This window comes from Schistocerca serialis, chromosome 4, assembly GCF_023864345.2.
Source record: "Schistocerca serialis cubense isolate TAMUIC-IGC-003099 chromosome 4, iqSchSeri2.2, whole genome shotgun sequence".
Classification (NCBI taxonomy): domain Eukaryota; kingdom Metazoa; phylum Arthropoda; class Insecta; order Orthoptera; family Acrididae; genus Schistocerca; species Schistocerca serialis.
Genome location: NC_064641.1, coordinates 638,874,549 through 638,888,411, shown reverse-complemented (window position 1 = coordinate 638,888,411; position 13,863 = coordinate 638,874,549). Strand labels below are relative to the sequence as shown.

At 40.2% G+C, this 13,863-nt stretch overlaps 1 protein-coding gene across 1 annotated transcript in view; it reads left to right on the top strand.

Annotated features, from left to right (window-relative positions):
• LOC126474654 (fatty acid synthase-like) overlaps positions 1-13,630 on the top strand; it is a 169,516-nt gene extending 155,886 nt beyond the window's left edge. Inside the window, exon 6 of the mRNA XM_050102132.1 lies at positions 13,482-13,630. Coding sequence (XP_049958089.1) covers positions 13,482-13,630 — 149 coding nt within the window. The remainder of the gene's footprint in view (positions 1-13,481) is intronic.
• The last annotated feature ends 233 nt before the right edge of the window (positions 13,631-13,863 follow it).

Genomic DNA, 13,863 nt, shown 5'->3' with positions numbered 1-13,863 from the left:
ACCTCAAGCCCCTCACAAGGACTAACACCTCAAACCATATAACTTCTTATTCTACCCAAACCACACACCTCCACCTTTCACCCTCTCACTAAAGATCCACGAACCCAGTCACCCTAGCCATCCCACAGTTGCTAACTCCAAAGTACCAACTGCCTTAGTTGATCAACACCAGCAACGTTTAGTACAAAGACTTCCTTCCTATATTAAATACACCAATTATTACCTAGATCGTCTGAAATCCATGCCCATCCCACTCCCACCACACACCTTGATTGTCACAATTGATATCTTCTTCCTCTATATCAATATTCCTCATATACATGGTCTGTCTGCTGCTGAACATTACCTGAGCTAGCACCCTCCTTATTCTGAATCTATGACATCCTTCCTGCTCACCTTAATCAATTTTGTACTTGCAAACAGCTACTTTACCTTTGAGGGGCAGACATACAAGCAGATCAGGGGTAAGGCCCTGTGGACCAGTGTGGCTCCTTTGCATGACAACTTTTTCATGGATTGCTTGGAGGGGATTTTCCTGGGATCCATTAGGCTTCAACCTTGCTTTGGTTTAGATACAATGAAGACATCTTTGGCATATAGACTGACAGTGAGGCTGACATGAAAAATTTGTTGAAATATCAAAATACATTCTTCCAATTAAATTTCACATGTTCATTTTCCAAATCTCTGTCCACCTTCCTTGATGCTGACCTCATCCTCACTGAGGATCAGCTATACATTTCCATGACCATTACACATACTAACAGGCAACAGTATTTACATTCTGAAAGTTGCCATCCTTTCCATTTTAAACATTTCCTCCCAGTACAGCCATGGCATTTGAGGCAAACATGTTTGTTCAGATGCAGACTCTTTACAGCAATACACCAACATCCTCACCTCACCTTTCACTACACGTAATTACCCCAACATCTTAGTTCAAAACCATATTTCCCGGGCCATCACATCCAATCCTGGTACTGGTATATCTCCAAGAAACAATTTAGGAATACACCTCTTGTCATTTAATGCTGTACTTGAAGGTATTAATCAGCTACTTCAACAAGGCCAGGACTTCCTAAATGCTTGCACTTAAGTGAGGTCCATTCTTTCTTACATTTTGCCCACCCACCTAGAATAGCTTTCTTTCACCCCCTCCCCCATAATATCTGCAATATCTTGGATAGTTCCAATGCTCCTCCTGCATCAATTTTCCTACCCTATGACTTCTGACCCTGTAACTGTATCCACTCAAAGACTTCCTCTATTCATACTCCTACCACCACCTATACCAGCCCTGTAACTGTCAAAACATGTACTATCAAAAGTAGAGCTACCTGTGGAACAGCACATCATGTACCATATATTATGTAAACACTGTTCAACCTTTTTTGTTGGTATGACTATCATCAAGTTATAAATTAGGATGGATGGGGATAGACAGAGGGTGTATATTGTTGCAGAGCATGCTGTACAACATGACTGTCACGACCTCGGTCCCTGTTTCAACACACTTACTATCTGGATTCTCCTCCCTGGCATCTAACTATGCATTTGGGAACTGGCATTAGTATATGTCCTTCATTCTCACCAAAAAAATGGCCTAAATTTACGTTTTCTTTCATCTCAGCACTGCTTCTCAGTAATTATTCCTTTCTGTACTCCCTCATAATTTTCTGTGTCTTTTATTTGCTCCCATTTCGCATGTCTACCATGTATAATGCAATTAGCTTTCCACTCTTATTAACTCTTGAATTATTTTTTCTCAGTTATCTCTGTCTTGCTTATTTCAATGTCTTCCACCTTCAAGCTATCAGGTTTTCAAATCTCATCAGGTGCAGTCCCCAACAATCAGTATTTACTTCTCATCCTGTCTGCTAAGTTTCCTCTGACTTAGTGTTCTGGGCAATGTTTCCATAACTCTGCCCTTTTCCTAAACCTCGATAGTCCTTTCCCTTCATCCCTCTTCTTTCTTCCTCAGTCCTTCTGCCAGAAAAAGGAGCCATTGCCTGTGAAAGTTTGTACATTTCCTCAAATTTTTTATGTGTTTTCTCCTGCCATTACATGATAAGTAGCTTTTTTATATATCTGTTATAGTACATTAGTTTGTTACATAATAAGTCCATGACACTCGCCTACGTGCTTCACCAGGCATTTTAGCTGACACTCCCTTTCCTGAGTGACTGGTACAACGCTGTCCTTCATGTCTGGCAGATTTAATTGTAGTCTTCCTTTAACACACTGTAATATGTTTCTCTTTCTTGATTCATTACTTTTTTCATTTCTTGATTCACTGACCATACATTTCGTGATCATTTTGCCAAACATAACATAGGAAGATGCACAGTAATAGTCAAAACAGTGCCAATCTGTAAACATGCTCTTGTATTGATATAAATCAAAGAGCAGAATGAGGACTGCCAACATACTTACAACAAACAGAACATGTTCATGGGTTCAGGAGTAATCTCTCCCAAGGAAAGGAGGTGTGTGTGTGTGTGTGTGTGTGTGTGTGTGTGTGTGTGGGGTTGTCTTGACATTGTTTCCACTCAACATATCAATGGTAGTGGCACCCATCTGTTGTAGAATGGTATGTCAATCTCAACGGAAGCAATATCATGGCCAAATTCACTTCCGTTTTTCTTTTTTTTTTTTTTTTTACTGGAATTTGACTGTCATTGTCTGGTAAACCATTTATTATGGGCTGATTTCATGCAAGAAAGTTTGATTTGGAAATAAATTATCAGTTCATGTTGCACCAACTCCTTTTATTATTTGTGAAATGCTGCTGTAGGGATCAAACCAAAGTAACTGAAATTGTCCTCAATCAGAAATTTGTAAGATGAAACCTTAATTGAAATGTCCATATAAAATGATTTCCCAATTATTTCAACTAAGTTTTATTAGTACCATCTCTAATTGCTTAATAACGTCTACGAGTTTCCCACTGAAGACCTTTAAAGTAAGAGAAAACCTGCCGTGTATGTTTTCAAGTCTAATATACAACCGTTACCCCTTTCCATATTACCCCTACAGTAAAGTGATAATAACGTGTATCCCTCTGTGTTCATAACTGCAATTTCTGTGGCTTCCAATTAAAGTCCTGTTATGCCTACATAGCACAGCTGTAGAAATGACAAACTTCCTATGTTTTGAAGGAAAAATCTTAGTGTATTATGATTGTTACCCTTTGTACTATCCAATCTGTCATTTCTTGTTTCACCACTGATTGTTGCAACTGTGTCTATATTTATTTGGTAGCTGTCTTCCAATTTTACAATTTACCATAAGAAAGGTCTAGTGAAAATAAAGGAAATCACAGTTGTTGGATAGACAGTGGTCTTGCTTCATTTGGTGCTTCTAGAAATCAGTTGTGCAATTAATCTCTTCTAAGAAACATTCAGATGTAGACTCTCATCATGAGTAGTGCAACCATGTGAGGGGTGACACATGAATCACACATGTGTGATCAACCCTCTTTGAGCTTCTCCTGAACCTCTGCATTTACACATTCAACTGAATGCTTCACCAGGATTTGTTATACCACTTAGAGAATAACACAATCTGCAAATTTTTGTGAGGAGTGTTCTCAGTCATATTCCTGATTTCATCATCAATTGTGTAGACTCAGGTGGGCTTCCGAACTGAGTAAACCCAAGTGATTAGTCCTCCACAGCAGACTACACATAACATTAGAAGTGTGAGTGGCTGTAGGCATGTCTGTACCAGAATGTACTTTTCAAAATGTAAAAGAAGAGGGGTATTTAATGAAATGTTAGCATTTTATATTGAAAATAAATATAAAACCAATTCCTAAAAAGGCTACACTATGGGTTCATTCTATCTGAAGTGCCATCATCCTTCAGCAAATATTATGCCTATGACTAATAATACCAGAGAAGCAAAGTTACTACTCACCACATAGCAGAGATGCTGAGTCATGATAGGCACAACAAAAAGATTCACACAATTATAGCTTTCGGCCCTTAAGTCCTTTGTCAGCAGTAGACACACACACACACACACACACACACACACACACACACACACACACACACACACACACACACATTCACTCACGCAAACGCAACTTGCACACATGTCTGCAGTCTCAGAGAGCTGAAACTACACTGCGAGCAGCAGCACCAATGCATGGTGGGAATGGTGACTGGGTGGGGGTAAGGAGGAGACTGTGGTGGGGAGAGGGAGGGTTAGTATGGTGGGAGTGGTGGACAGTGAAGTGTTTCAGTTTAGACGGAGGGCAGGAGAGAAGGTGCGGAGGGGGGACGGGGTAAGTAGCAGAAAGGAGAGAAATAAAAAGAAATTAAAAGACTGGGTGTAGTGCTGGAATGGGAACAGGGAGGGGACTGGATGTGTGAGGACAGTGACTAATGAAGGTTGAGGCCAGGAGGGTTATGGGAATGTAGGATGTATTGCAGGGAAAGTTACCACCTGTACAATTCAGAAAAGCTGGTGTTGGTGGGAAGCATCCATATGGCACAGGCTGTGAAGCAGTCATTGAGATGAGGGATATATTGCTCAAGTCACACCAATACCCAAAACGGGATGTAAGACTAATCCACTGAATTACAGGCCTATATCACTAACATCGATTTGCAGTAGGGTTTTAAAACATATACTGTATTCGAACATTGTGAAGTACCTCGAAGAAAACGATTTATTGATATATAGTCAGCACGGATTCAGAAAATATCGTTCTTGTGAAACACAACTAGCTCTTTATACTCATGAATTAATAAGTGCTATCGACAGGGAATATCAAATTGATTCCATATTTTTAGATTTCCAGAAGGCTTTCGACACCATTCCTCAAAAGCGTCTTCTAATCAAACTGCGTGCCTATGGAGTATCACCTCATTTGTGTGACTGGATTCATGATTTCCTGTCAGAAAGGTCACAGTTCATAGTAATAGATGGAAAGTCATCGAGTAAAACAGAAGTAATATCTGGCGTTCCTCAAGGAAGTGTTATAGGCCCTCTATTGTTCCTGATCTATATTAACAACATAGGAGACAATCTGAGTAGCCGTCTTAGATTGTTTGCAGATAATGCTGTCATTTATCGTCTTGTAAAGTCATCAGATGATCAAAATGACTTGCAAAATGATTTAGATAAGATAACTGTATGGCGTGAAAAGTGGCAATTGACCCTGAATAAAAAAAAAGTGTGAAGTTATTCACATAAATACTAAAAGAAATCAGCTAAATTTTGATTACACGATAAGTCACAGAAATCTGAGGGCTGTAAATTCAACTAAATATTTAGGGATTACAATTACAAATAACCTAAATTGGAATGATCACATAGATAATATTGTGGGAAGAGCAAACCAAAGACTGCGATTCATTGGCAGAACACTTAGAAGATGTAACAGTTCTACCAAAGAGACTGCTTATACTACACTTGTCCGTCCTATTCTGGAGTACTGCTGTGCGGTGTGGGATCCGCATCAGGTGGGACTCATGGATGACATCAAAAAAGTACAAAGAAGGGCAGCTCATTTTGTATTATCATGAAATAGGGGAGGTAGTGTCACAGACATGATACATGAATTGGAGTAGCCATCATTAAAACAAAGGTGTTTTTCATTGCGACGGGATCTTCTCATGAAATTTCAATCACCAGTTTTCTCCTCCGATTGCGAAAACATTCTGTTGGCTTCCATCTACATAGAGAGAAATGATCATCACAATAAAATAAGAGAAATCGGGGCTCGCATGGAAATATTTAAATGCTAGTTTTCCCCGCATGCCGTTCGAGAGTGGAACGGCAGAGAGACAGCATGAAGATGGTTTATTGAACCCTCTGCCAGGCACTTTATTGTGAATAGCAGAGTAATCACATAGATGTAGATGTAGATGTAGGTAGGATTATAAGGTTGGGGTTGGTTTTTAGATGGTGGACTGCAGTTATTTCTGCAGATGTAAAGTTAATTTGCATGTTGAGGGATTTGGGGAATGAGGCTGAGGCCAGGTTCAAGGTTAATAAATTCTGGAAAGTTAACAGGGGGTGGTTTGGAGACAGTGGGGGTGGATCATGGTTGGATGGAGGAGTGAACTGAGTTAGGCAAGGTTCAGTATTGGTCTTAGGTTGAGTCTGATTGGTCGGGTTGGTGGCAAAAAAGTGTTTCCACTTCAGGGACCGGGAGAAGGAGAGAAGGTATTTAACTAGCCCTGCATGGTTGAATTTGGGAGTGGGGCAAAAGGTGAGGCCTTTGGAAGGGACTGATATTTCTGTGGGACTAAGGCTTCTGGAGGAAAGGTTCATAACTGTGTTGTGGGCCTGTTCAGGTTCTGGGTTGTGTGTGGCGGTGGGAAGGAGTTTTTGATGGTGGGGTAAGTGTAGTAGGTCTGCGAGACAGGGTTTGTCAGCTATGAGGGGGCTTAGTCGAGGTTTGGAGGTTGTAGTAGGAGTGGTGGACAGTGGTACCCCAAGGTGGGAGTAGGAAGTGAGTAGGATGGTGAGCTTTATGAGGTGGCGTTGTGCATGTTGCTCAAGTTCCTGCAGGGCAAGAGTTTCAATGTGTGTTATAGGTTCCAGGAATTTGGGATTACATAGCAGGTGAATTTTGTGGATGGAGAGAAGGTACTGCAAGGAGGATTGGACTTGGTTGATATGGTTTTGCAGGACTTTGTTGGTGAGCGCTGAGGATTGGCGGAATATGAACAGGTGGAGGTCATTGTGGAAGGAGGGGTGGCAACGAGAGATGGATAATTTGGTGGTAAGGCCATTAGGAGGGATTTTATGAGCCAACCAACAATGCAGGAACAGTAGGCAGGACTGGGATCTGGCTAGGGATAAGGAAACTTTTCTGTATTGACACAGATGGAAGGAGCAAGGATCCACCTCCTCCCAAAGTCCCACAGTTCGCCTACAGAGGAGGATTTCCCATCCGGGACTGAAGCAACTGAATTACATTCTCCGCCAGGGTTTTGATTACCTTTCTTCGTGCCCTGAAATGAGAAATGTTCTGCCCATTATCCTTCCCACTCCTCCTACTGTGGTATTCCGCCGTCCACTGAACCTACACAATATACTCGTCCATCCTTATACAACCCCTGCTCCCAATCCATTACCTCGTGGCTCATACTCCTGTAATAGACCTAGATGCAAGACCTGTCCCATACATCCTCCTACCACCACCTACTCCTGTCCGGTCTCTAACATCACCTATCCCATCAAAGGCAGGGCTACCTGTGAAACCAGTCATGTGATTTACAAGCTAAGCTGCAACCATTGTGCTGCACTCTACGTAGGCATGACAGTCAACAAGCTATCTGTCCGCATGAATGACCACCAACAAACTGTGGCCAAAAAACAAGTGGACCACCCTGTTGCTGAACATACTGCTGTACATGATATCCCTCATATCAATGACTGCTTCAGAGCCTGTGCCATATGGATCCTTCCCACCAACACCAGCTTTTCTGAATTGCGCAGGTGGGAACTTTCACTGCAATACATCCTACATTCCCATAACCCTCCTGGCCTCAACCTTCATTAGTCACTGTCCTTACCCACCCAGCCCCCTCCCTGTTCCCATTCCAGCACTACACAGCAGTCATTTCACTACCACACCAGCCTTTTAATTTCTTTTTATTTCTCTCCTTTCCGCTACTTACCCCCTACCCCCTCTGCACCTTCTCTCCTGCCCTCCGTCTAAACTGAAACACTTCATTGTCCGCCACTCCCACCATACTATCCCTCCCCCTCCCCACCCCAGCCTCCTCCTTACCGCCACCCAGTTGCCATTCCCATCATGCACTGGTGCTGCTGCTCGCAGTGTAGTTTCAGCTCTCTGAGAGTGTGTGTGTGTGTGTGTGTGTGTGTGTGTGTGTGTGTGTGTGTGCATGTGTTTATATGTTTCTACTGCTGACAAATTCCTTAATGGCCGAAAGCTATAATTGTGTGAATCTTTTTGTTGTGCCTATCGCGACTCAGTATCTCTGGTATATGGTGAGTAGCAACTTTCCTTCTCTGGTATTGTTACATTCCATCCAGGATTTTCCATTTTCTGATTTATGCCAATGACTGTAACACAGCTGGAGAGTGAATCATCAAACGAGGAAGAAAAATTAATGAAAATTATGATAAGTGACATCAAGAAAATGGACAGTTTTTCAGTAGCTTTTCACTCATCAGTACTGAGGCCACACATTAAGACAAACATCATTGCGAATTTAGTGCAGGATTGGCTAGGGTGTTAAGATAGGGGAGTGGAATTATGCAAAAGAAGATCAGGTTGTGATTGTGGGTGGAGCTGGGAGTCTTGATGGGGATGGAGAGTATGACATAGGTGGTGACCTTGAAAAGATAGTTACTCAAACTGATGGTGTAATGTGCATTTCGTGCAACTGTTTCAGTGTCATGATAGACCTTGTCTTAATACTGCTGTCAGGCATATCAACAAGAGGCTTGAGAAGGTACTGGTGACAGAGGGCGTGGATCACACTGAGTGGTATCAGCTTAGTCTTATCAACAGGGCAGGCTTCAGTAGGCATGGTCTGCACCTCGGTAGGTATGGGAAAGATTGGTTGGCAAAGTTTGTAGGTGACAATGTAGTGGGGGGTTGGTGGGATTAGTCATGGGAAAAGTTGTGTAGTAATTTATATTAGAGCTGCACCTTTTTTGGACTGAAGTCAGCTGATAGGTATTCCTACTTAAAGGAAGCCTCTCTAACAAAGAAACCACTTTTGACAAAGGTTAGGTATCCAGGTAATGACCGAGTTAGTATATTTCATCAAAATATACACAGTATTAGAGATAACATTAATGAACTGCTTATAGATGTTGACTCTGTCATTATTAGTATTTCAGAGCACTTCTTAAATAATATAATAAATCAGTGGTTTCCTTTACCAGGATACAGGTTAGCTGACTGTTTTTCTAGCAGTTCATTGCAGTGTGGGGGAGTGGCTATGTATGTGAAAAATGGTATTCTATTTGAGTCTGTTGATGTTCCGAAGCACTTCACAGAACAGGTATTTGAATTTTGTGGTTGACTTTAGTGGAACTAAACTTCTAATTGTTGTTATTATTGGTTCACTGGCTCTGACTTCAGGAAATTTCTGCTCAAGCCAGAGAGGGTTCTTGGTATTTTGTAAGTGAATGTGCAAGAAAGAGGATGCTGGTAGGTCTCCTTAGTTCATGTCACCTGATGCAAACTGTATTCTCAATCACCCTTTAAACATAGTGACAAACTATGTAGGAAATCTAATCCAATTTCAATAGAGACCTTTTAAAACATCATTAAGGAACAAATGGGGCAGGATGTTCATAGAGCTGATGAGCTAAATGATAAATATAATGCAACATGTTTTTCATGCTCTTTGAAAGTTGCTCTCCATTAGAACATTCAGAACAAGGTATTAACATTAACAGGCAGCTTGGGTGGCTGACTAGGAGGATAAGAATATCATGTAGAAAAAAGTGGGGATTATATAAAAATATCAGAAGCAGTCACAATCAAGCTGCAGCAGCCCATTACGAACAGCCCATTACGAAATGTTATTAGGAAGGCAAAAAAGTATGTTGTATGCAAATACAATAGCTAATTCTCAGGATAAAATTAAAACAATATGGTCAGGCATGAAGTAAGTGATTGATCAGCAGCACTGGGCTGAGAATGTATAGACAGTGTGTAGTAGAAATGTTTGAGTTACTTGTAAGTTGGATACATGTAGAGTTTTTAATAGTCACTAACTGAATGTAGCAGGTGAGCTAAATAGAAACTTATTTCCTACAGGGAATCATATAACTCTCTCACGAAATAGATTTCCAACACGTTTATCTGAAATACTCCTTCATGATACTGTGAGATTGGAGATTGAGTAAATAATTGAATCACTAAAGACTAATAACTCTCATAGATTCGAGGGGGTATCTAGCAGAATACTAAAGTACTTGCTATCGTAAGACCTGAAGAAATTCCAGCCACAGGTGAGACATTTAAAATCCTAGTGATCAAGCATCTGAAGCCAAGTCTCAGAGTTTAAAACACTTCTAAAAAAGAGTAGACATCTGAAAAAATGTACAGGAAGGTAGATAAAACCCAAATTTGACAGAGGTGAGATTTTTTAACTAAATCAGTGTAGCATAGTCTAAGGTGAAATGAAAGTAATGGCTTTGTTTCAGTAGATAAGAAACTCAAATCCACTGAGATAGAAATTGAAGCAGCATGTGAGACTGAATGGGCAAACCTCAGTGTCAAGGGTGGTCATGTAATAAACATATAATGGGGTGTTCCTTGTGCCTACATTTCCGGATGTAACAGAAATTTTGGAGAAACCCTCAGGCTTTAATCATCATATAATTGCTTAGGATAGTTAGAGTTTTGCATGATTATTGGAAGAGAGATGCTGAATGAAGCTTGTTTGGCTGTTAAAAGGACTATGTGTAAAACCTTCAGTGACTACCATAGCAGAATGTTATCAATAGAACTGTCAAAAAACACAATAACCTTCCAAAGGATGTCAGTGGCGCCAAAGCTGGTGTTCAGAGACTCATGGATAAAAGCTCCATTTTCAAATGTTCTTTTAAAAGAAAGATAGAGAAGTACTGCCCCAGTTTAATTATCACACCACTGGAAAGATGAATGATATTGATATTAGTGCCAGTGACATGGAGAAAGAGCTGAAATTGCTAAAAATAAATTAGGCTCATAGCATGATGGAATCCTTGCCAGATTCTGTGCAGAATTTGCAGCTGAGTTGGCTTCCTTGATCAAAAACTGTGGCCACTTATTGGAAGAAAGCACTGGTCAGACTCAGCTGTGTAATGGCAGTGATCTGTAAAAACACCATCCATTGGTGTCCATCTATTGCTGAATTATGAGCTGAAACATAATGAAATATGTCAAGCAGAATGACCTTTTCCTTAGCAATCAGCATGGATTCTGAAAAAAATCAGTCATACAAAACCCAACTTATACTTTTCTCACATGTCTTTGTAGAAGCTGAGGATCAAGTCAGTCAGGTGAATGCAATATTTCTTGATTTCCAAAAAAGCATTTAACTCACTAACACACCAATGTTTATTAACAAAAGCGTGATGATACTAGATAATAAACAAAATCTGTTACTGGATTGAGTATTTCTTTGTAAGAAGGATGCAGCATGTAATCTGTCATTGACAGAAGGAGAAGTAATTTCAGGCATGTCTCATGGAAGTGTATTGGGACCACTGCTGTTCTTATAATATATGATTGTTGTATATTAATGACCTCAGTAACTTGAGTGTCTTTGGATATGATGCAATTACCTCTAATGAAGTACTGTCTGAAAAAGCTGTACAAATATTCAGGCAGATCCTGATACTGTATCAAAGCGTTGCACATATTGGCAACTTGTTTTAAATGCACAGAAAAATAAAAGTGTGCACTTCCTAAAATCCAGAAAAGTTGTATCCTTTAACTACAGTATCAATGAGTCATAATTGGAGTAAGTCGTACATGAGCCTACACACAACACCACAAAACACAAAAAAAAATCCATCATATGCTGGGCCAAAAGCCCTTTAAAAACTCCCTTCATTCTTGAGAGAAATAAACAATAAAAACATTTTCAAAAAAGTCTCAGTGTTAATGAATTTACGTGCACTACAGTTCAAAACAACTGCAATACCGTTATTGTTTCAAAAGATACCAAGAGACCAAAATCTAATTTAATATGAAATAGCCCTAGAATAATTTTGTAATAAATTATATTTTTTTTAAACAGTAGACAGTTAAAACTATGTACCTGTTGGTGCATGAAATGAAAATATATCTTGATCCATACAATGTACTTTTTCAAAGGATAAATAAATAAATAAATATAAATACTTGGATTTACAGTTTTTGGGTGTATGAAAATCAGTTATCATTTAGCCTCTGTTGTAAATAAAGTGGATGACAAACTTTGGTTCTTTAGCCGGTTACTGGGGAAGTGCCTAGCCCATGAAGAAGACTGCTCACAAAACACCTGTGCATCCCATCTTTGGGATCCCATCCCATATTTGAGAATTTGAGGAAGTTACTAATGTCCTGTGCATAATCAAATTTGTAGTGAATTGGCATTTGTGGTTTAGTTACTGTAGCAGATACTGTGATTACATATTGTGTCACTTAATTTTTCCTTCAAGAGGAGTGTATATTATCTACATTTATCATAAATTACCTAATTTTTGAGTTTGTTATGACTATAACTAACCTGAGAAAGTTTTTGGGTAATGAGTAGTTTTTGCCACAGCTTTTCCTGTTGCCTTTATAGAAATCTCATATTGTGTATTTATTTCAATTCTTATAGGGAATTATTTAATTGGATAGATAAAAAATCTGCTCACCAAGTGATGGCAGAACAGACACATAACAGACTCTTGTGATTGGCAAAATTTCTGAGCCAATGGCTCCTTCAGGCAGAAGGGTTGAAGGGGAAGGAAGAAGGGTGAAAGAAAAGGTCTAGGAAAAGTGGTAGATTTTGGGAAAGTCACCCAGAACCATAGGTCAGGGGAGGCTTACCGTACGGGGTGAGAAGGATTCTTCTATCTCGTACGTGACTGCAAGTGGCATGTCAGTGGTAAATCTAGGCACTCTGTTCAGTGTAGATGGGGCCCAGGGAGAACTCAGGTTGTTATACTCATCCCTCTAACCAAGTTCAAGATGGTCTTTCACTGAAACTGAAACTGGGTCAGTGGGATTCACTTCACCAAATTTAGGGCTACGTGTTTTGTTCTGTGTTGAGAAAAAACAAACACAAAAGATTGGGGTATATTAATTGTTGGCAGTTAAATGTATAGTGAATAATGATACCCGTTAGGGAAATGGTAGCAAGAGACAGGAAAGGACAACAGGTGAGCTCAGTGTGTATGCCAGGGGGTGTAATTCAACATGTTGAAGTGGCTATTCCTGCAGCCATTGAGGCAACAGGGTGCAACCAGCTGCAGATTGTGGCACATGTTGGAATCAATGATGGTTGTCATCTGGGCTCTGAGGTAATACTTGGGTCATTCCGGTGACTGACAGAGAAAGTTGTGAAGACCAGTCTTTCACATGGAATTTCAATGAAGTTCACAGTTTACAGCGTTGTCCTCAGAACTGATCACAGCCCCCTGGTTCCGAGGCAATAGGAATGCAATAGGAATGCTCAGTGACAAGCTAGGCTGCAACTTTCTGGACTTGTGCCATAGGGTTGAGAGCTGTAGAGTGACTCTAAATGGGTCAATTATGAACTACTCTTCAGAGACTGTTACCAAGGTAGCTGACAGTATGTGGGGTGCACACAAGGGTATTTTTAGATTAGGCAACTCTCCAGACAGTCCAGAGAATGACAGCTGTAGGAGGCCCAGAAGTATAAGTGTAAATTCAACAGAATTCATCTCACAGGTAAAAGTATTAAAATTGTAGAAAGCATTTTGTAATTGGCGCAAAGCAGCGATCAGTATAAAATGCTAAAAAATAAAAACAGTTTTGATCGCATTTTCAGATTTTTATTCATTGGCAACCGGCTTCAAACCTTTCCTCAGATCATCTTCATGCTTTTCCCCACCATTATGCCTGCTGGTGGTAGCAGACAGAGCAAGATCTGTAGAAATAAAGATGTCTTGCTCCATCTACCACCACCAGCAGGCATAATGGTGGAAAAAAGCCTGAAGATGGTCTGAGGAAGGGGCCAAAACTGGCTGCTAATAAACAAAACTCTGAAAACGTGATTGAGACTGTTTTTATTTGATAAAACTATTTTGATAAAACTATTAAAATCCTAATAATTAACTGCTGAAGCATTCACAACAAAAGAACAGAGTTTGAAGAGCTCATGAAAAGCAGAGAATTTCACATAACGCTAGGTACAAAAAGCAGGTTGAAGC